The sequence below is a fragment of the Perca flavescens genome, chromosome 12 (assembly GCF_004354835.1).
Source record: "Perca flavescens isolate YP-PL-M2 chromosome 12, PFLA_1.0, whole genome shotgun sequence".
NCBI lineage: Eukaryota > Metazoa > Chordata > Actinopteri > Perciformes > Percidae > Perca > Perca flavescens.
The window spans coordinates 6405750-6428516 of NC_041342.1; the positions used below are offsets into that span (position 1 = coordinate 6405750).

The 22767-nt window shown below is 44.6% G+C and overlaps 1 protein-coding gene across 3 annotated transcripts in view; it reads left to right on the plus strand.

Moving 5' to 3' along the window:
* Positions 1-22767, plus strand: part of epha4b (eph receptor A4b) — a 96129-nt gene that overhangs the window by 45381 nt on the left and 27981 nt on the right. For 2 of the 3 annotated variants that reach the window (XM_028592831.1, XM_028592832.1), the window contains exons 6-10: positions 3412-3567; positions 9087-9422; positions 10865-10977; positions 12004-12166; positions 14209-14317. In XM_028592831.1, coding sequence (XP_028448632.1) covers positions 3412-3567; positions 9087-9422; positions 10865-10977; positions 12004-12166; positions 14209-14317 — 877 coding nt within the window. The remainder of the gene's footprint in view (positions 1-3411; positions 3568-9086; positions 9423-10864; positions 10978-12003; positions 12167-14208; positions 14318-22767) is intronic. The other variant, XM_028592833.1, reaches the window with a different exon arrangement.

Genomic DNA, 22767 nt, shown 5'->3' on the forward strand with positions numbered 1-22767 from the left:
GCTGGTGCTGCGGGGGGAAAGTGAACCAGAACTGTAACGTCGTGAGCCATAAGGCGCTGACACACCAACCCGATTATCGGCCGTTGGACAGTCTGGCGAGGTCGGTGACTCGAGTCCGTTCGGTGTGTTCTGTGCCGTCGTCAGTCGGAGGAGCCGTCGGCCTTCATTTGGGCCGATTTGACATGTTGAATGGGAAGGCGGGCACACGCAGAACGTACGCTCAGGTCGATGTCGCGTCGGTGTGTTCCGAGGCACTTTTTGGACCAACTCGGACCAAGGTCGGCCGTCGGGTTGGTGTGTCAGAGCCTATACACCAAAACAACGAGTTAAGAGACATTAAAAAGCTCTGTAGAGCTGAGGGGGAACACAAGAGAAAGTTCCCTGCTGGTTCACCACTACGGATGACACCATTCATATCAAACACCGAGTCATTTGACTCATTGTAATTCTAAATACATTGACGAGTGCAGCTGTTTAAAGACCTATCCCTGTGGTTTGGGAAACTGGAATAGGCTTACACTTATTTCTGACATTTTGTAATTGATTAAAGAAAACAATCAGTATTTGCAGCCCTAAAAAGAGTCAAAAAGAGTAGAGTAGAATAGAAGAGAATTCAATCAGCTCATACTGTAGAGTGTTTTCCCAAAGGAAAGAGTTGAGCTGTTCCCTTCTCAATCAGTGCGTGGCGACTGAGGGTGTGTCTTGAGTAGCAGTACTATATCATATCTAAGAGCTATCGATTGGCATAAATACACTAAGTCTCTCTGGTGACCAGATGAATATTTAATAAGACACTGGATCTGAGGCCACTCTTTGTCTTTAGAAGACACAAACACACACACACACACACACACACACACACACACACACACACACACACACACACACACACACACACACACACTATATACTGTTCAGCATTGTCAACTGTTACTTTAAAGATGATGACACATTTGTAGCTATAGCTCATAGTTCTATAACATCGTTTTTGTGACTAAACTTTTGTTGTTTTGTGTCTGCCCTCTGTGTGAGTGCATGTTTATGTGAGCACACTGTCTCACTACTTCAGCCTTCTTGTCCCTTTTTCATATCTATGGTAAATCATTAATCATAAGGGAACCAAGTCAGTAACACATTTCCCATGGGGCACACACAGGGAGTAGCTTGAGAAAAAAAAGAAGAGGCAAGACAAGTGGGAGAGAGGGAAAAGGCGGGGGACTGTGAGAGAGAAGGAAGAAAAAAAAACAGCAGCCAAGCCGCCATTTTTGCCGAAAGTTTTTGATCAGGCAGTTGTTTGGACGCCAGGGCTGGCATGGGGCGCCCTGTCTGTCCTATAGCGCCGGGGTTCTTTTGTGCCTCTGTGACTGGCCAGCGCCCGGAGCCAGGACTCTCCGGATGAAACGTCCCCGGAGAAAAGCTGCTTTTCCACCCTGCTCCTACAGCCCAGCCAACAGAAACGCACGCACACACACACACACACACACACACACACACACACACACACACACACACACACACAGTCACTAGCACAGCACAGCACATAGGCACCCATTACCTTAGAAGCTGACAGGAAGGAGGAAAGAGAGCGGAAACCCTTTGAGAATTATCACTCCCTTTCCTTTCTTTCTTTCCTTCATTCTCTCTTTCTTTCTCTTCTTTAACACCAACACACACACACGCACACACACACACACACACACACACACTTTCCAGTGTTCTCTCAGGTCTTTTGGGGATTGTGCTAGTGGACTTTGCTCCCCTATGATGAATGATTTGCCTAAAAATACTGTCTGCATGTGAGCGAGCACAGTGTCCAGGTGGAAGAACTTATACCTCCACAGTGAGAAAACACACTACTTTTAGGACACTTTTCCATTGCTCTATTCAGCAGCTTAACCACGCCCTCGAACATACCCGTGTGCCTGTAAACGTGTGTGTGTGTGTGTGTGTGTGAGATAATTTACAGCCTTTTGCGGACGAGTGACGTGTAGCTTGATTAAATCCGTGACCTTCACCACGAGCACAAGCAATCAGCAGGCGAACACACACGATCACACACAGACACACACTCGCCGCATACTTAACACCTTCTTGCACACAGGCGCTTAGCACACGAACATGCAATCAGCACCTGGCGGATTCTGTTGCATCATTGATCCAACCTATTCACACACGCACAGTACACACGTACACACAGGGCATCTATCGAATTGCCATTCGAGAATCCCTCATTTTCCTTACATGGGGTTCTGTACACTGTAATACTGTTTACCTCCGTTGCAGAAAAGGCGTGCGAGGATGGGAATACCATGCCTATGAATGTATAAATAAATACATGCTTAATCTATATTCAGATTACCAAAGGGAAAGTCAGGAATTTCATTTTACTGCCTAGGATGCAAAAGGGGAAATCATTCAAGTCCCCAGTCTATTTCAGCAGCGGACGGTTCCTGTTGAGCGGAAGCACGGTTTTCCCTCCCCAGTTTTACGACTCCACATAATGACTAATATGCAGCCGCTGTAACAGCCGTAGCAATAGTCATATTGTGTAAATGTGACTACTGCTGTGACTGCGGCGGTGTATTTTTGTTCCCCCGGTTGCCAGACGATCTAAAGCTTATATAACAGGAATGACAGTTGATCCGCCGTTGCACTGGGTTATTGTACCGTACGACCCCGTGGTCACACAGGCCTGCAGCCTCATGTAAATGGATCGCACGGAGACCTAATGTCACAATGTATTAAATCAAACTTTGTTTTTTTTTGTCATGTTCTTTGCCAGGGGTGCCGCATGGTACATCGTTTGACCTATACTCGTGTCGTTTTGTGTTTATGCACATTTTCTACTTGACTACAGTACAACTTTGGTTTCATTCGTGCAGTTTCGGCATCATTTCCATCACTTGTGATACCATACTCGCCGAGTTTGCTGCAACAAAGTCAAGCAGGCAATTTATAGATTCAGATAGATTATTTAAAAAACACTTTATTTAGAGGTGAACTAAAAATGAATACACCTTAAAAGGTCTAAAAAAGTTGGTTTGACACAAGGAAGTCGGTCTGTAAAATGGGTTGGATGTGTAAAACTGGCAGTTTGGGAAATTCATTTTACCATTCACCTTCTTCCAAGTTTGTTTGAAAACCGACAGCACATAATTGTCTCATGATTACTTTTTTTTTAGCAACGTTGCTGTGTTCCCAGAGCTCAGCAATTACTTTGGCGAGTGTAACGTAATGAGTGACAGAATCCATCCACAAAAATAAGACCCAAGTTGTAATGAATTGGGAATGTCCTATAACACATTTCAGGAGAAGAAGGACTTCTGGTAAAAAAAATTTCACGGACTTTGACGATGCACGAAAAGGGGAAAAGGTTTCTAACCCCTGCGTTTATCTGTCTCCTCACCCCAGCGTGCAGACATGGTACCTACAAAGCCTCAGCCACAGATGCCTACTGCACCAAATGTCCTCCTCACAGCTCGTCCCCGCAGGAACAAGCGGTCGAGTGCGTTTGCGAGAGAGGTTTCTACCGCGCTGAGACCGACCCGCGCTCCATGGCCTGCACACGTGAGTGATACAAACACTGGCAAAAAAAAAACTCAAAGACACGCACATGACATTGACACAGCCATACAGCAGATGCTAACTTCATACCATGTTGTGTATTCAGGGCTTTCACTGTAGTCAAATATTTGCATTTGGCTCTGTACATTTTTTATGTTAGAAAATGGCATTCTGTAACAATGATTGGATTACATTTAATTGAATTAGTTTGCAATGTATTCCTGTAAGAATTTACATGGCTGCTTTCCATTTCTATTCATAATCCCTCCGTGCATTTTCCTCCTCCTCGGCTGCTATTGGTTTACACAACACTAGAGATGCATACATAACAAACACACACGCACGCACGCACACGCACGCACGCACGCAGACACACACACACACGCACAAACGCACGCACGCACGCTTGCTAGCTGTGTGGTTACGGTCCAAAGATAGCTAGGATGAAAATATTGGTATGGGTGATACTCCGATAGAAATCTGATGATGTTTCTTATTCTTTGTTTCCCTTTTACGCACACACACACACACACACACACACACGCACAGAGCCAGGGGGGATCGGTGCACATCCTCAAGAACAGGGACGGAGGAGAATAGAGAGAATGAGGATGGAAGATTGAGTGAAAGAGAGGGACAGAAAGAGATGGATTAAGCTGGACGGAGGGAAGTGGGGCGGGAAAGGACAGTGGCGTGGTGGGGCTGATCTAAAGACATATGGAGGAGAACACACACACACACACACACACACACACAAACACACACAAACCCATTATCAGGTTATGGTAGATTACACTCATTAATCGTTGTAGCAGGTGAGATGTGTAATGGTTGGTGTTATCAGCTGGAAATGAGTGAGCGGGTAGTTCAAATATGTATGGGCACACGCGCACACATATGCTGCTACAGAATAAGACTTTAGACACAGGCGAGGAATAGAACAGCGGGGAAAATAGTGGACTATCAGAGGCATATAATTGAAATGAAATCAGATGATGTTTCTTATTCTTTGTTTCCGTTTTTACGCACACACACGCACAGAGCCAGGGGGGGGGACCGGACCACATCCTCAAGAACAGGGACGGAGGAGAATAGAGAGGATGAGGAGGAAAGATTGAGTGAAAGAGAGGGACAGAAAGAGATGGATTAGGCTGGACGGAGGGAAGTGGGGCGGGAAAGGACAGTGGCGTGGTGGGGCTGATCTAAAGACATATGGAGGAGAACACACACACACACACACACACACACACACACAAAACACACACAAACCCATTATCAGGTTATGGTAGATTACACTCATTAATCGTTGTAGCAGGTGAGATGTGTAACGGTTGGTGTTATCAGCTGGAAATGAGCGGTTCGTTCAAACATGTATGGGCACACACCCACACAGGCATATAATTTAAATGTCATACAAGGCTGATCAGTAGAAGAGATGATGGACAGTTTTAAGTGTGGCCTAGGAAAGTGGTGGGATTTATGACAGACAGCCTCAATTATCCACAGCATGGCCTCCATCCCCCACGGCCAGCTTTCCCCCTATCCCTCCTGCGCTTCAGAGGGGCTTGCCACTGGGTAGGCTAATCAGGAAAAGTCCCAGGCTCTGCCGATGGCCCCCAGTGGCTCACTGCTCGGGCCGGGACCTGATGAGATGTCAGGCTGAATGGGAAGCTGGTGCCACATTTCTATACGGTTGAGATACCTGCACCGTGCTGTGCTGAGAGCAATCCCAACCAGTGGTTTCCGTACGAAGTGAATGCTACTGTACGGTAAAGGCTTACCTTGATGATGAGTTGGAGGTTTTATGGTTCACTCAAGCTGTCCTTTGCTGACAATATTTGAAACTGATCTGCCAATGAGAAAGCAAAGAAAAAAAGTCAGTTACAAGAGTTACAAGTTGGTTGCTAACTTTGGTGACAAAGCCGGCACTTCCTCCACAGTATCAATGCGTGAAAAAATGCAGCCCTCTCGTACATTTAAAAGGGGTGACGCCATGGATAGAGTACGTTAGACCCAAGGGGGTAAGCGAGCATCCGGAAAATGTACCTCCTATGGGGAGATTCTGAGGCTAACAAGCCATCACCTCCATTGACTCCCATTCATTTTGGCGTCACTTTGACAGCCAATAACTTTACATCTGAAGCGTTTAAAGACTCTATTTGTCCATTGTTTATTTCTAAAGAAACACCACAATGTATAAAAGGCTCCATTACCTTGTATCTCACGTTATGGCCTCGTAGCAGACGTTTTTGTAAAAATAGGACGATTGTGTCATGACCACCCAACTTTCTGTTGCGCAGTAGAGAAATTACCGTATAGTCAGGAGAAGCTCGCAGGCAATCGGGGGACGTGGAGGCATACAGTCAAGGGAGAAGCCCATAGAGAGACCATGAAAGCATCGGATCAAAATATTTCAGCAACGTTTTGACGGATTGGAAATACTTCGGAATGTGGCAAGAGAATTCATATGAAATAACATTTATCCACGAACAACTAGGATATTTGAAGAAAACCAAATGTTGTTAAATAATGAAGTAGGGGTAACGAGGTAAACCTATATTCACGGGGGATGGGGAAATTATACAGGCAATGGAAGAAAAAAAAGATTGGGAATGATTGCGATTTCTCTTGGCACAGCTACCAGAAGACTTCCAACTTTCAGACAGGTTGCTCACGTCACATCTACGTCGTCAAGCTCAGTTTGAGGCTGGGCGGTAACGCTCAGCCATCACCGGAAAAGTGCTTCTAACTGACTTTTACTGTGCATTGTTATACCAAACCAGCGGGAAAGCAAGGGGTGTATGTGCGCCAACCAAATTCGGTATCCCCTGTCCAACACTAACGTTTCTGTGACCCTAAAAGGAACGTATTTGAATTTAAACTCAAATTTGTTATAATGCCCACATTTTTATGCCCCTAAGCTGCTTTTTCGTTCTGTTATGCCCAGCTCGTCTCTGCTCCTTGATGCTGCTTTGATCCATGTACACACACACACACACATACTAGTGAACAGAGAGTGTCAAATTTAATTTTGTCTGGCCTCTTTCATTGTGATCACGCACAATAAAATAACACATGCAGTCACATCTAGGAGAATTTGATTTACGTACGTTCAAACCTCAGTATTAGTAGTAGTAGTAGTACATTTTAACTGATGTGTCGACATGAACACACTTCATCTAAAGGTATAATAAAGACAACGTGTGTGTGTCGCTGTGTCTCTGCTTCTTTGAGAATACGGACACACTTTGGACTCCGACTCTGTGATACACTTATCATTTCAGCTGAAGTTCAGAGTAATATTAGCCGCTTTAAATCATAAAATGTACCTGACTCGTGAGAAAATTACTCCTGGCACTTTGTATAGATCATTGTCCACTCACTATTCATTGTCTGCAGTGCAGCCCCTAAAGAGTATCAGTTAACTTCACATGGTAAAAACCTCCCTGCAGTCCAGCACCAACTATTTAACATCATGTCAATTCTCTTTAAAGATGGATTTAAACTTTGGAAGAGTAATATATTCTCATACGGTCCCATTTACAATCAGCCGAGCTCTTTTCTTCACTGTCCATTCCATAGCTATTCATTAATCGAGCACTGAGTGTCCACCCTCTGGCTGACGATGGTTAATTCATTTTTAAAGGAACACGCCGACTTATTGGGAATTTAGCTTATTCACCATAACCCCCAGAGTTAGACAAGGCAATACATACCCTTCTCATCTCCGTGCGTGCTGTAACGCTGTCTGACGGGTCCAGCGGCATCAGGCCAGCACAGAACATGCAGGTTCCAGAGCAGGTAATGGTTCCAGCAATCCTACTGCTCCGAATAAGTGACAAAATAACGCCAACATGTTCCTATTTACATGTTGTGATTTGTAGAGTCACAGCATGTACAAAAAACAACGTAACATGAGACACAGCCGTCTTCTAACTGTAAACAAACCGGGAACCATATTCTCAGGCGGAAGAATATAGTACTTGGACGGAGTGATATGCTCGCAGCAAGCCTGTCTGAGAATATAGTTCCCAGTTTGTTTGCTGTTAGAAGATGGCTGTGTCTCATGTTACGTTGTTTTTTGTACACGCTGTGACTCTACAAATCACAACATGTAAATAGGAACATGTTGGCGTTATTTTGTCACTTTTGTCACAATTCGGAGCAGTAGGCTAGTTGGAACCAGTTACCTGCAGGATCTGTGCTAGGCTAAGCTAATGCTGGAACCGTCAGGCAGCGTTACAGCACGCACGGAGATGAGAAGGGTATGTATCGACTTGTCTAACTCTGGGGGTTACGGTGAATAAGCTAAATTCCCAATAAGTCGGCGTGTTCCTTTAATCAATGTGAATTCTGTTCTCACTAGAAACCGCAATATGCTCGGTAATGAACATGAAGACAATGCACGTTTAGAGAATGTACGTCTGGGAAAAATAATATTATTCAGTCAGTTTCACGAGCTGGCACTGATACGGGGTAGCTCAGCAGTGGACAGACTGGGACTTTTTCGGCTTGTTCCATGCCGCTCACCCAATGCATGCTGGGATATATATACTTTTAAATATTTTTTGGGGGCATTTTTGGCCTTTATTTGATTGGACAGATGAAGACAGAAAGGGGGTAGGCCCGGCCCAGCCCGACACTTTAACTGTAATTATGAGCCCGAGCCCGATTTAAACCCGAAATTTTTTTAATACGCGCAGAAATCTGTTTAGAAGGGGTATGCTTGGAGAAGTAACAAAAAAGGACATTGAAGGCCGACTATCATCTTTTCTGCCATGGCGACGAGCCTGCTTCACGTGTCTGTTCATCGTCAAAGTCCCCGTTTTTTTTTGCCGTCATAGGCGAGCAGCGTGCCGCGCTTAATGCGACATGTATGTGTCGACAAAGCCGACACATACAGTGTGTTGTCACTGCCCACGACTTGTTTAAAATGGTTCCATACCTCCGACTTTCCTCCAAACTTGCTCAAAGTTAATTCTCCTGTTTTTCTTTTTTTCCTTTACATCTTCAAGCTCCATGTTGCACTTGAGCTCCACCGTACAGCACAGCAGGCCCGCTGTGACGCGTGCGAGTGGAGGAGACGCGGCGCATGATTATGGAATTAGCCATTATACCCAATTAGGCTAATAAAGTAATGATTAAAAAAACACAAATGTTTGATCGGCCCCAGGATAGTGGCGGGAAATATCGGCCCCACCCGAACCTCGGGCCGGGCCAAGTTCGGGCTCGGGCAGAGAATCTAAACTTTAGGGAGAGGGGGAATGACATGCATCAAAGGGCCACAGGATAGAATCGAACCCAGGCTGGAACTGAGCCTTAGTACATGGGATGCACACTCAACCAGGTGAGCCACCAGCGCGCCCCAAACATAACCTCCACAGGGCACCTTTAAACTCCTTTCCCAGTAGGTGGGATAAGACTCTCCTCTCTCGACAAAAAGGCTTTATAATCACAGTTTCAAGAGGAAACTTCATTTTACAAGTTGACAGAAACAAATCTGTGCCTTCGTCTTCCCTCAGGTCCTCCGTCGGCTCCAGAGAACACCATCTCCACAGTGAACGAGACCTGCGTCACCTTGGAGTGGTCGCCCCCCAGAGACACGGGAGGCCGGGGAGACATCACCTACAGCCTCCACTGCAGAAAGTGCTCCGGGGACGGCCGGAAGTGCACGCCGTGTGGTAGCAGCGTCCATTTTGTTCCCAGACAGTTTGGTCTCTCGTCAGCCACCGTACTGGTTACCGACCTGCAGCCGGACTCCAACTACAGCTTCACTGTCGAGAGCCAGAACGGAGTGTCGGACTTAAGTCCCACGCCCAGAGGAACGGTAGTCATCAATGTCACTACTTCGCAGACAGGTGAGAACATACACCCATAATGCAACGTGACATCGTGACTTTGCGTAAACATACACGCCACTTTCACTTTTCGTTATCTGTACGCATTTTGAGCTATCCGCGTGTATATCTACGCTGTATACAGCAGACTGTGTAAACATACATGCCGCTTTCTAAAGCCACGTGGCGTGTTATCGCGAGGCTACGTGTTATCGCGATGCTACGGTTGGTTTTAACGTCACACACGGGGGGAAAAGAAAAAACGGCTGGGATTAGGTAATTTGACCCATCCACCACCCCGACCAACCTCCCTACACGGATTTTCGCCCTTTCATACTACTCGCTACGGCGTCAATTCACACGCACGGCAATGTAAGTCAATGGAGGCCAAACGGTGTCGATAAACACGCTGAAAACCGACTGTGCATCTTCATAACCCGCCAATAACAGCACACAAATTGGCTCACTTCATGAGATCAGTCTGCGTAATGGGGGTATTTTACATGTAAATCTTACTATAAATGTCAAAACACCAGTATTTGTTGACAGAGACGGCTCTCTGACAGTGTAATTTGTACGTGAGGCAGCGTGTTTTCAGATTTAAAAAAACGGCGTGACTTCACTGACATCCGTTTTTAAAGAACGACAAGAAAATAAAATCATCTGGGAAAGAACATTTTCATCAGCCCAAATGAGGAATTTGTACGATGGTTCGGAGATCATTTTTCTAAATTGTCTCCTGATTGCTGTGTATTGGGCGTTTTACTGTACGTAACAACCGTCAAATCAGAGTGGCGCCTCTGCAACTCTGCCTCCACATATATAATCCTGCGTGCATCTTTCACAGTACAGGACTTTGGGACACTGGTGCAAGAGAAGTGCGTATGACAGGGTGGTGATGACTAATAGGCCTGCTACTATGGATGTGTGTGTGTGCAATAACAGGAGGGGGAGAGGTGAAAGGGGATGTAGGAGGTTGTTAACCTCATTAAGGACCCCGCATCACCCCGTGCTACTCTCGACGACAGTATGCCAGACACACATTTATAAAATAAAATTTAAAAATTAACACGTTTCAACCCACACGACATGTGTTCCAATGTCGGAAGGCTGTGTGAGAAAGTCACAGGGTTTGTGGTTTTATTACATTGATAACACGAGCAGATCGCACCCCATATACACGCATGCCACACATACGCACCTCGTAGACTGCTGATTACGCATGTGTAAAAACACCTTGTAAAGTCTCTCTCATTAGCAAAATTACACTTCAAATACGGGTCTTCTTCTCGTTAGAGCACAGTAGGTATCCATCTGAAATCTCTGTCCTCTACCGCACAGCCTGCTTTCTCTCTCTCTCTCTCTCTCCCTGCCTCTTTAAATGCTTTTTTTCCCTCATCTCATTGAACCTTACTCTCTCTTTGTTGCTCATGCGTTCCCCTCTTGTTCTCTGGTTTCTACAGTGAGCGTAGTGTTGAAGGAGAGGCGGAGCAAGGACAGTGTGACGTTGGCCTGGCAGGGTCCAGTGAGACCCAACGGAGCCATCGTGGAGTATGAGGTCATCTACTATGAGAAGGTGAGCGAGACGCACACACGTCTGCCGGCTGTAGCTTCATAGTTAACGTGCAGATACAGTATGAAACGGAATACAGATGGGCTGTCAGTCTTCTGACAGCCCATCTGAAATTCGCATTTCTGAAACAATCCCCTTAAGGGGTTTTGGGCAACATGTTTCTTTCCCCTTCTCTTGTTCTCTTCATCTACATGGCGTCTAGGCACGTAGGATATGGGCTTAGCCTAAGGGCACGTCTGTAATGGCTTGAGCATCCCAAACATATCTCTCTATCTCTCTATCCCTCACGTCTCCCCTACTGCTCACACCAAGCCAATTAACCACACATCTGTCGAACAAACCTCGTAAAACACGGCCAAGGTGATGAAATTAAGCCTCTCTCTGTGTGTGTGTGTGTGTGTGTGTGTGTGTGTGTGTGTGTGTGTGTGCGTGCGCTTGTCTGCGTGTGTGTGCGTGCGTGTTGGCAGGCATTAGCAGTAAAATAGTGTTAATCCTTGTTGTAGTGTCTCCCATTAGGTAGAGTATCAGCCTCTCTGCAGGGAATCAGCTTACTAACAGACACACTTTATTCATCCTCCCACACAGACATTGCAAGTGCACACACACACACACACACACACACACACACACACACACAGCTACAGGTTAGTCGAGGAACAAAGCGAAGCGGGACTTGAGTAACCACGTATTGCCCCCAAGTGTACAGAGGAAAAGATTTGGGACTTGACAGATGCTCGTGTACAAATGCAACCAAATGGTCCATTGATGAAGAAATGAAAACTTAGTGAGGTGTGCGTGGCCCCTGTCGACATTTAAATTAAACAATTTGAGGTTTCTATTATTTTCAGACTTTCCTGGGCTTTTTTTTTTCTGCCTCTCTAGATACCACAGTCCATTGCTCTTTACACAATCCCTTCAGAGTATGTCTATAATTTCAGCCATTCCACAGTGACATTATTCTCAGAATCTTAATATTATCCACTGGATTTAGTATTAAATGATCTCCTCTTGCCCTTTCCTCCACTTCAGAACCAGCGGGAGCAGAACTACACAGTGTTGAAGACTCGCTCCAACATGATGACAGTGGACGGGCTGAAGCCAGGGACCACCTATGTGTTCAGGGTTAGGGCTCGAACCGATGGGGGCTACGGGAGCTACGGGGGAGAGATCGAATTGGAAACCAGCCACGAAGGTATAAATAGAAGGGATGAATAATTTACATTCACCCTTAATAAATGAGTAGTATCAGTGTTCCTTTTATTTTATTTGTTTCCCTATATTGTGTCCCTGTGGTTTTGAGCTGAAATTTGGAAAAGCAGGCAGTGCGCTAAAAACAGTTGCATGCCAATTTCTATAAAAGACAGTACGCAGTGTTAGCATAGCACGATCAGAGGTGAATGGTGCAGGTGAACTAGAAGCACTAAGATGAACTGCAGAGCAAAGAGTGCAAGCATATTATATCACTTTGCAGTACTGTAAGAGTCTAAATCCTCCCCGCTGGAGTTTAAATCAATCCACCTGATGGTTATAAAATAGCCCACTTTTCATCTGAATGGCTGCCTCCGTTCTACCTCGGCAGCTTCACAGGTCGTGATCTACTGGCTTGAAAGTATCCTAGAATACGTAGCAGGTACAAAAGGAGACAACCCAATTTCACGATAAAGGAAAAAGTCATCTGTGAACTTGCTTTCCCGGATTGGGAGGATTCGATTCACACCGACGACTGGAGCAAAAATTTAAAAAAGGGTAGAAGAAGTTTGCAACTGGCAGAAATCATGATATCAACCATGTCCTGAAAAGACAGATAGTGAAAACCTCCTCATGAATGAATTTAGACTTGACTGGACATCTGACACCTTTTTTTTCTCCGGAGTGGTTTTATTCCCCCCACCCACCCACCCAACTACAATTATTTTGTCATACATGTTCTGGTTATTTTTCCTTTTCTGCTTCAAATAAACTGGCAAACTTAAATTTAGAAAATGTACGTAGACTTTGGGAAAGAAGAGGAGGAGACACAAAAGAGAAATCTATGCTGGGTTTGAGGTCATTGGGGCTACGCCGTATCTCTGTCGGCATGTTTTCCATCTCTCTGTCACTCGTCCTTCTCTCCTTTGTTTGCTGTCATCCACTTTCATTATCGCTTCATTATGTGCTCTAGGATTTTCTGCTTTAGAGGCCCCATAATGTGCTCTTCAAAGTGAACATTGATTCCCAGACAGGCAGGCAGGCCGAGGGGGGATAAATCAGTTAATGTACAGCACTGCGCTAAAGACTGTCTGCGTGGCATACAACGGGCACACATTACCTTCCTAATCATTCAATAATCAATAAAAGTAATTCAAAGCGGGGTCTCTATTCCTGTCTTGCAACAAATGTCTGGAATGTCACTGTGCTGCAACGTATGGAATGGAGCTCAGGACACACACACAAACACACACACACACACACACACACACACACAGGTTCATAGTCAAATTCAGTGCCGTAAAATACAGGATCTGCCACATTCAGCTGACCCGCTAACAATCATATCAACGTTATCTAATAAGATCAATTCTATTGACTGTTAAAGAAGGCTGTGTGCGCCTGTAAATCTAACAGGAGATCAATGCTTTGCTGTGGCATTCATTTGCCTCTTACACACACACACACACACACACACACACACACACACACACACACTCTTAAATACGTATCTCATACACACACATACATGCTCATGCTTAACTAAGCCAGATAAATGGGGTATTAGTTTTGAGTAATGGCTCGATTGGTGTGGCGTAAAAATCAATGCATCTTTGCAGAAAGTTCTCGGCGGTAGCCTTGTTATGTGCAATGTTAACATATCCATTTGGACAGCGCGGTCGAATGGGAATGGCTTTCACGTCCACTCTCATACCCTCATAGGCGATGCAGAGAGGGAGAGCGCTTTTCATCAAGGACCTTACTTACTATTCCATCCACCTCCCTCACTCTCTTTTACTCTCTCTTTTCCCCCACTCCTTCAACCTCTGTCTTTTATCTCCTTTTCTAATGCTAACATATTTCATTCTCTCTCCCTCCCCTCCGCGCCACACTCACCTTGCTGTCTTTTTTTTACTCTCAGCCTCCCTTCATCTTTTTCGCCCCTCACTTTTCTCCTGCAGGAAACCTCCTCGGCTTCTTTCCATCCTCCTTTACGCTTTTGTTTATTAACCCACTGTGCTCCCTTTGTCTCTCCTATCTATGTAGATGTCTTTGCTATCGGGGACCCTAACCAGTCCACCATTCTGGCTGTGTCCATCGCCGGGGGAATCGTTCTCCTCATCTTCCTGGTGACTTGCTTTGTTGTCAGCGGAAGGTAGGGTCAAAAATAATAAAGACACACTTAGGTTCTCTACACATGATCGGCGTGTACTGTACGAGAGAACAGGGTACGGGGAAAGTTGCATAGGTACGTGTACCAAACATGTGGCAGGCAGTCAGGGAGCACCGGGAAATTTCAAAAATCAAACAAAGACCCTGAACAAGGTTGTTTTTGAATTATGTATTTGACATCTGAAATACAGAAGGATAAGTCTGGTAATATTCCATATTTTTCTTATTATCAAGATATCCCATGAAAAGTCCAAAAACATCATATTGATCTGACTAACTAAATCATAGGTGTCAAACTCATACAGCCCAATTTGATCTCAAGTGGGAAAGCTTTGACATGAGTCTAAATAGTGGTGAAGCATATTATATTATTATAGTCCTTGAGCACTAACAGGTGCGCTGAGCACACCAAGCACGCTGGCTTCCCATTTAGCTCTATAAACAAATAGGAACTAGTCCCTCTTTCTTGGAAAACCCGAGCCTCTGTGTGCACTTTTCTCCATATTCCACCAGTGGCTTCTGCATGAACAGTAGCCTACGCTTGACAGTGTTGTGTCACGTTGCCTGTACATCAGCACATAGGATCTACGGTAGAATACCGTATCTAGCGAAGAGCCTGCTACTCTTAATCAGGATTGGGCAGCCCCCAGTTGACAAATAAGAACAGCAGTGCATTTCTATTGAGCAATTGGAAGTAATGACTTCACTGCAACTTTCCCACAAGCAATTTGCTCATTAAATAAGAAAAAGCAATAAGCACTGTCACCCACTCATGCTGCTACGCACCTGCACTTTAAGTAATGTGCAATACAAGTACATTATTGTACTATTTTACTATTTACTCTAGTTTTAATCCTTTTAACCATCTTCACATTCTCTGCTCTATGGTCTTAGTTCAATGTGTGTTTTTATGTTTGCACCATAGAGTAGCACTTTTAATTTGGTTGTATGTACTTAATAACAATAAGGTCATGAAGTCAATTCTGATGTTTGACACCCCTGAACTAAACGATATATCTTATTCCTCTGTTACATAGACATCTATTGTGGTCCAAAAACTCTTGAACAACACATAAAAGAGCCACATCTTTGCACTGGCGGAAATATTCTTTTGTTACAATGAACATGGGCACTGTATTTTTATTTTTAAAGTTAACTCTGTCCTGCTGCTGGAAATACTCCGCTGGGCATCAAATCCACATTTGAAATTAGTCCCCAACATTTCCTAAAACTGAAAGTATGTATTCGTGGTCCGTATTTTTAAAGATTGACATCATCAGTAGGAACCAATGGGCTTGGAGGTCGCAGACAGTCAAGTGGATATGCTGACAACAGCAAGAATACAGAGTATCTCCAGCCTTATTTCTTTGGTGTTAAACAGTACATTACATACAGTTCTACACTTGGCAAACACCTCATGGGTCGCTTTCAGGTTACACCCCTGACAGCTGTAATCTCATTGGTGGCACATTACAGGGTCACCAACAAAGAAAGTTGAAGCTGACTAAACTTTGAGTGCAATGTCTAAGGTAGTGTTCGCTACCTCCATAGGAAAACAATAGCCTGTGCATGCGCAAAGCACATCTGTCACTAGTCATATGCAGAGGGCCAATCTGGAAATGTACATGTGCATTCATGTAGACATGAGGGTTAAGCTGAATCTCCCACTTGGTCTCACTTAATATCTCTCTGCCTCTCTCTGATGGATTACACGTGGGTGTGCCGAAAGCAGGGCCTCCAACTTTGACATTTCTACTGCTGCCAAAGCCTGAACTAAAGGCTGTGTTATTCTGTATGTGAAGAGCATGCTTGATCACTCTCTTTGAAGGTAGGGCTGCAGTGAATGCTCTGTCTCAAAGAAGGCCAAAGAGGAGAAGGAGATGAGAGGGAGGAAGGACAATAAAAGAATGCCGATTGGTGAGAGGCGAGAAAGATTAAAGCATCGGAGTTAGGAGAGGGCTCTTTGGACAGAGAAGAAAGGGACATTGGCAGGAGAGGAGAGGAGAGGAGAGGAGAGGAGAGGAGAGAAAGGGATGACAGCATATGTGATTTACCGTGCCTGTAACTAAATGTTTATCCTCTATGAGCTCCGCCTAGATTAGCTACATGTTAAAGAATTGCGCACACACACACACACACACGCACACGCACACACACACACAAACCTGCACACACTAATGTACACACACTAAAAACATTAGTATTGATTCAGGTGATTGCTTATCAGGCTGAGTGCTCTATTCACTATTGACTAGGAGGGATGTAATCAGTGGAGACTGTCACACACACACACACACACACACACACACACACACACACACACACACACGGCACACGAATGGAGACACATCAACATTTTTTTAATCAGAGGGGAATTATGAGGTCGTGCATGTAAGAATCATAACAACCTGTTAAACACAGTGTGCTTTGAACACACACGATGACACAAACACACCGTAACACTCAACTAATGAGGTTTCACAGGCTGGGGAGGTGTTAACTAGGTTTTACAGAAGGGTCGATGCACTGCCATCAATTTCAGGCCTCTCTCTCTCTCTTCCTCTTGCCCTCACTCCGTCTCTATCTATCTTTCTTCCATTTGGAGGTGGGGACGCTTGCGAGGACGTATTGTTGATTACTGCGCTGTCTTAAACAACATCTGTACATCTGTCAAAATGTGTGTGCACGTGTGCATAGGTGGAGTGTGTTTGGAGCTGGGGAATAAGGCGAGGATCAAAGCTACATCACTAGAAAGACAAGAGCAGGAGAGAGGTATAGAGAGAGAGAGAAGGGGGGGGGAGATGGACAGAAGCTAAGTGGAGGAGAGACAAGGAGGGGGAATTTATCTGAAGCATGTTTGCGCCACTAGAGAGCTACATTTTGAGATGGTGTGTGAAAGATAGAAGAGAGAAAGAAGAGGAGGCTTGAGTGAGATTGAGAGAAAAGGGAGATTGATGGAGGGAGGAGGAGGGCCAGAGGCACAACACGAAGAACGGGAGAGATGCAAGGAGCAGAAGATGAAAAGGTAGATTACACGTGTGTTTGAGAGAGGAGGAGGGGTAGGAGGGATGACGGGTGGGCGATTGCACCATTAGGTGCAATAGGAGTGTCACCGTTCAGCTTTTGGCGAAACGGAGAAATCGAAAAAAAAACAAAAACAAGGATCGGTCTTCTCCCTTCTCCCCTTTCCTTCCCTCTTGTCGCCTATCAAAGCTTCCATCTTATCTGTCAATCAGTCCATTCCTCTCCCTTTTCACTCTCTCCGCTCCTTCTGTTCCCTTCATTTCACCTCATTTTTGGGCTCTCTGGCTTTCATTTCCTGTTGCTTCTTGAAATTTGCATTTGGATGAAACCCGCTCTCCGTAAAGTATCGGGAATCTGATGTATTTGCCGAGACCAGTTCAACGTGGACGATGATTAAATTGGAATTGAAATTGACACAGAGAGTCAGCCAGGGTTGAAATTATTTCCCATGAGGCCTTTGTAAGGCCCTTTTCCCTCCCTAAATGTCACCTGTTTAAATCATTTCCCCAATAATCACTGGACTAGATACGAGTGCTGGAGAGCCTTTTGTTCTCCTTTTACACCTAGTTCACCTATGAATCCACAATCCTGGCCACATTTTCAACACTCTGATAGAGAGAATTTTATCGCCGAACTATAAAATAACAATGAATGTCCATACAGTAAGTCAGTCAGTCAGTCAGTCACACACACACACACACAGTCCCCACAGCCTTTGCTGGCAGGGTACTGCACAGCTATGCCTCATAAACGAGCTGATTTGCAGGCCATTCTGTTCTGTCCTGTTCTCGTTTAATAAAGTGCTGTTATGCTATTGTTACCGCAGGAGGGAAAACATGAAAAAACATCGAAAGCTCCTCAGTCGCAGCACGGCTCTGACAAATGACACCAGTTATTGCTGTGTGCTGCGTGCCATTATTGCCCTGCGAGTATACGTGTGCGAGTGTTTTGTTTTTGTGTGAAGTCGGGGCTTTTTGTCCTCCGGGGTTTGGGGGGGGGTGCTTTGGCTGGCATGCTGGGAGGTGCGAGCGTCACCGTGGACTCAGCAGATGGCCTTTCACTCAAAACGCGTCCCCCCCCCTTCGGTCCTCACTTTCTCTCACTCCTTGTTAAACGTGTTACAGCTCCTGCCTTCCAGCATGTGTGCGTCCGTGAGCGTGTGCGCGCCTCTGTTTTGTCGGCAGTCCAATAACTCTCCAGCCACGCAGCCATCTTCTTTTCTGAATAGCTGCGGGCTTTGGTGGTACGCCAGATTCCCGAGAAGTGAGAAGTCAGTGTGAAGTTGTTCCATGTGGGCAATATGATGCCTGTTTTGTCGGGTTTTTTTCCTAAGCCTTCTCATCTATCTGCTATATGTCTCAATGTCTGCCTTTATTGAGTGCATCTGTTGTCAGAGCTGGAGATATTCAGCAGGGGAGTCAAAGGCAATCTGTTAAAAGAAAATGTCGGGATGTACAGTAATTTACTAAAGCAAGATTTCTTTTTCATCCACGACAAAAGGTAGACAGAACTTTACACAGGTAGATCGTCCAAGGCTAGATTTACTAGAGGGAGAAACACGTCCTTTTTCTGAGAAGAGTTTGGAATAACAGAGAGCGAAAGCCACAGAGGAAAGTGTGATGTCATTATAGCGTTGCAGACAGACTTCTAGGGTCTTGCTAATAGAGAGCGTTAACGGCCTCTACACCTTTTGAGCACAACAGCGTGTTCTGCGGATGTGCGTGTTTGTGTGCGTAAGCTCTTTTACCTCTGCAGCATCTGTCGTAGCAGCCCTGGGTTATTCTTAAAAACTTGATGAGACAAAAGAGGAGGGGGAAGGTTAAAAGAAAACATACAGCAGCACTGATGAAAACATGCTGTTGAGAGAGGAGAGAGTGGAGTTAAGAGGTAACGCGAGAAAGAGACTTGTGAGAAACTGAAGAACACAAATTGAGTGTGTGTGTGTGTGTGTGTGTGTGTGTGTAACACCAAAAGACTACAATCGGTGATTTGTTGTTTTTTTTTTAAATCCCAGATGTGAGAAAGAATAAAAATAAATGTTTCCCACAAAGTAAAAATTTCAAATAAACAGGAATAAAAGGCACAAAAATAATAGCCCCATGTTCGCCGAATGGTACTTGTGGTGAATTTAGTGGAGGTGAAAGCAGCCAATGCATTCCCTTCCCTGTGGGTGGTGTTGATCTGTTTGCTTGATAATAGCGCTAATAATGATTTGGCAGCCTGGGCGATTCTGTGTATCTGAAACAAAATGTGTGAATGTGTGCATGTGTGCTATGAGGATGCATGTGTGCGTGTGTGTGTGTGTGTGTGTGTTATTAGAGAGATGTGCACGTGTTGCTCGGATGCTGGTGCTTTCAACGAACGCGGCAGAGCTGTGGGGTGTAGCTGAATACAGCGTTGTCTGCAGAATGCCTACATAGAAGCGTGCAAACAGTGCAATAACAGAAGCTGGAGCTGCCGCAGGTGCAAAACTCCTTCACACGGGCTTTATGCAAATGAACAGATGTTGCCGTGGGATTGATCAAATGTCCTATAAACATCAGAATAAAATAAAAAAAACAAAATAAAAAACTGTTTTCGGTAGGGGTCTTTAAAGTTTATAGCGCGTTTTAATAAATTTGTCGGTTCCACACACACACACACACACACACACACACACAAGCTTACATATTACAATCGTGACCTAATCAAGTTGAATCGGCGTAGCAACATCATTAAGGGAATTAGTTTCACACTGATCTGTTAGCGAATGTAAAGATACACTTCACCTAATGGTACAGGTGACATGCTCGTCTGCGTCGTCTCTCCCACGCTCTCCCTCCTCTCTTACTTGACCTTTTCCCCAGGTTGTAAAAAAAAAAAAAAAAAAAAAAAAAAAAAAAGGTCTGCTACATTACGCCAATTACCGCAGATCTGCGCCCGACCTCACTGCTCCCCCTTCATTTCCTTTCCTTTTTCCCTTTCCTTTCCCTTTCCTTCCATTACCACTCTCTTTAATGAGCAGGAGCTAAATGAAATGTTTCCAAACAGGTTGTTAATGAAACATGGACAGATTTATCACTCGTAAGTCTTCAGCTAATCATTTTCCCTTCCTAATAATTGGCCCGAGCTGAGTAAATCTTTTTACACTGTGGTCAGAGAGTGCTGAGCCGCTGCCAGACACGTCCGAGATGGAGAGAGAGATGTAGAGAGAGTTGGAGAGAGAGAGAGAGAGAGAGAGAGAGAGAAGAAGAAGAAATCCTACTCGCTTGTGTTCCTGAGAGTTTGTTTTTTTTATGCTGTTTTGACTCTTAATTAGCCACAATAATCTTTTATGAAACTCAGAGTTTATCAGCGCCTGAGCAGTGAACGTGTTTGTTTTATTTTTTTCGGGTCGGTGAGTGAAGCGTAATTTTGCTGTGAAATAATGAGAGTGAATTTAAAATATTGATTTAATTCCCAGTAATTTTTTTTATTTTTTATTTAATAGCTTGATATTAAATGGAATCACCATTATCATGAGTAATGATTAGAGCAGATACCCACAGCAGGGTGTGCGTGCGTGCGTGCGTGCGTGCGTGCGTGTGTGTCATGCCGGAGGGGTGACTAATGATTTACTGATTTCATTTTTCGAGTCATTCTGATTAGCAGGGGGAAAATAATGCGGAGGGACAGGAAATAAAAAGATGAGAGGAGAGGAGAGGAAACATATTATTTTTCTGTGCGAATGATCCCCTCTGACTCTTCCTTGTCTCGGAGGGTATCAATTTCTCCTCCCGTCTCCGAGCCGGCAGCCGGCCTCTAATCCTATAAAAAGGTGGCCAGTCATATAAAACAAACTGGGCGACACCACGCAGCTCTGAACTACGCACACTTTATTAGCTCGCAAACACCAAGGTTATTCATCGCATGAAGACAAACAAGTCTCTCTTATCTGCCGTCTCTCCTTCTGTCAGCAAGACATCGTCGTCCGCACACAACCTGGGTTTGTCTTTGTCTCTTTTGTCCCACTTTGTTTCAAGGTGGCTCCACCATCCATATTTACCTCGTCTCTGCAGCCTGTAGTCCATCACCTTTTATCCTGTCCTGCCAAGGTTTCCCCTCGTTTGATCTCTTCTTTGCATTCCTCTTCTTCTCTGTCACCAGGTTCTCTCTATTTCCCTACATTTTGTCCTTTCTCCATTTCTGTGCTTCACACCTCCATACTTATCCTCTTTCTTTTTTTTCTTTCTTTCCCCCTCTGATTCAGATATGGACTCTAGTGGCTCAGCAGTAGGGCTGGGTATCGCCGTTTGGAACCGATACCGGTACTGATAACTGGAATTTGAGATCAGTTCCCGAGCGCTACTTTTTTCAAATACCAATTTTACAAAATCCATTGTAACAGAAATAAATAACAACATGGTACAATTGTTTTACATTACGGTTAAAAAAAAACGATGTCAACTATGTGACACACAGTGTAGTCAAGCCTCTCAAAATAACACACACACACACACACACACACACACACACACACACACACGTGAGATCTGTCTTTGTGCACGTAGTGTTTTTCCTGCATGACTCTACAACATGTAGACAGCCAATCACAAGCATTATTAGATCCTGGTACAAGCATGCTGCATGCTTATTGGCTCACTGACATTGATGAGTTTAAGTCCGTATGTTTTACAGAAAAAAAATACTTCACACATCTACAACGTGAGACAGGAGTTGCAAAGAAAACTCCCACTCGCACTGTGCAACATTTTGCCTGAAGATGGTCTAGTAGCGAAACGTTGCCTTCTATTAAACTTTATATTTTTTTTTGCAAGTTAGACAGCGTGCCAGAGTTTTCTTTGCAGTCCTTGTGTTTTGAAATTTGATATTGAATGACGAGGCATTTTTTTAGATACTCGATAATATGTAGGCAATTGGGTCGGTGCCTAAAAAGTATCGAAGATTGGTACCCAGCTCTAGACAGCAGACACTTTTCACGAGAGAACTTTAATCATCATGATCTCCTTATAGCCTGGAGTTAGACTGAGGGGGGAAATGGGAGCAGCAACAGAGCTTGAGGCTAAATAGACCAATAAATGAAGACTTGGCATGCTAGTGACAGTATCAGAACAAGTACACGGCTCGCTTTGTCGCACATTATATCATGTTTTTAAAAGGTTTTTTCAAAATCCGGCTGATTCACGATGTGTTTTTTAATACACAACATGGACCACCTTTGACTTGCTACCAGACAACTGCATCTATCTTTAGGTCTCAAGGTCTCAAGATTGAAAAGCTTGTATTTGCCGCATGCTCACACAATGTGTGCAGTGAAACGTGTGTGTTTTGACTCGGCGTTAAAAAGGCAAGTGTGCAACATTTAGCACAAGAATAAGCATAAAGCATAAACGTCTCTGTGCGTGCTCGTAGCACGAGCGGCGCCCGCAG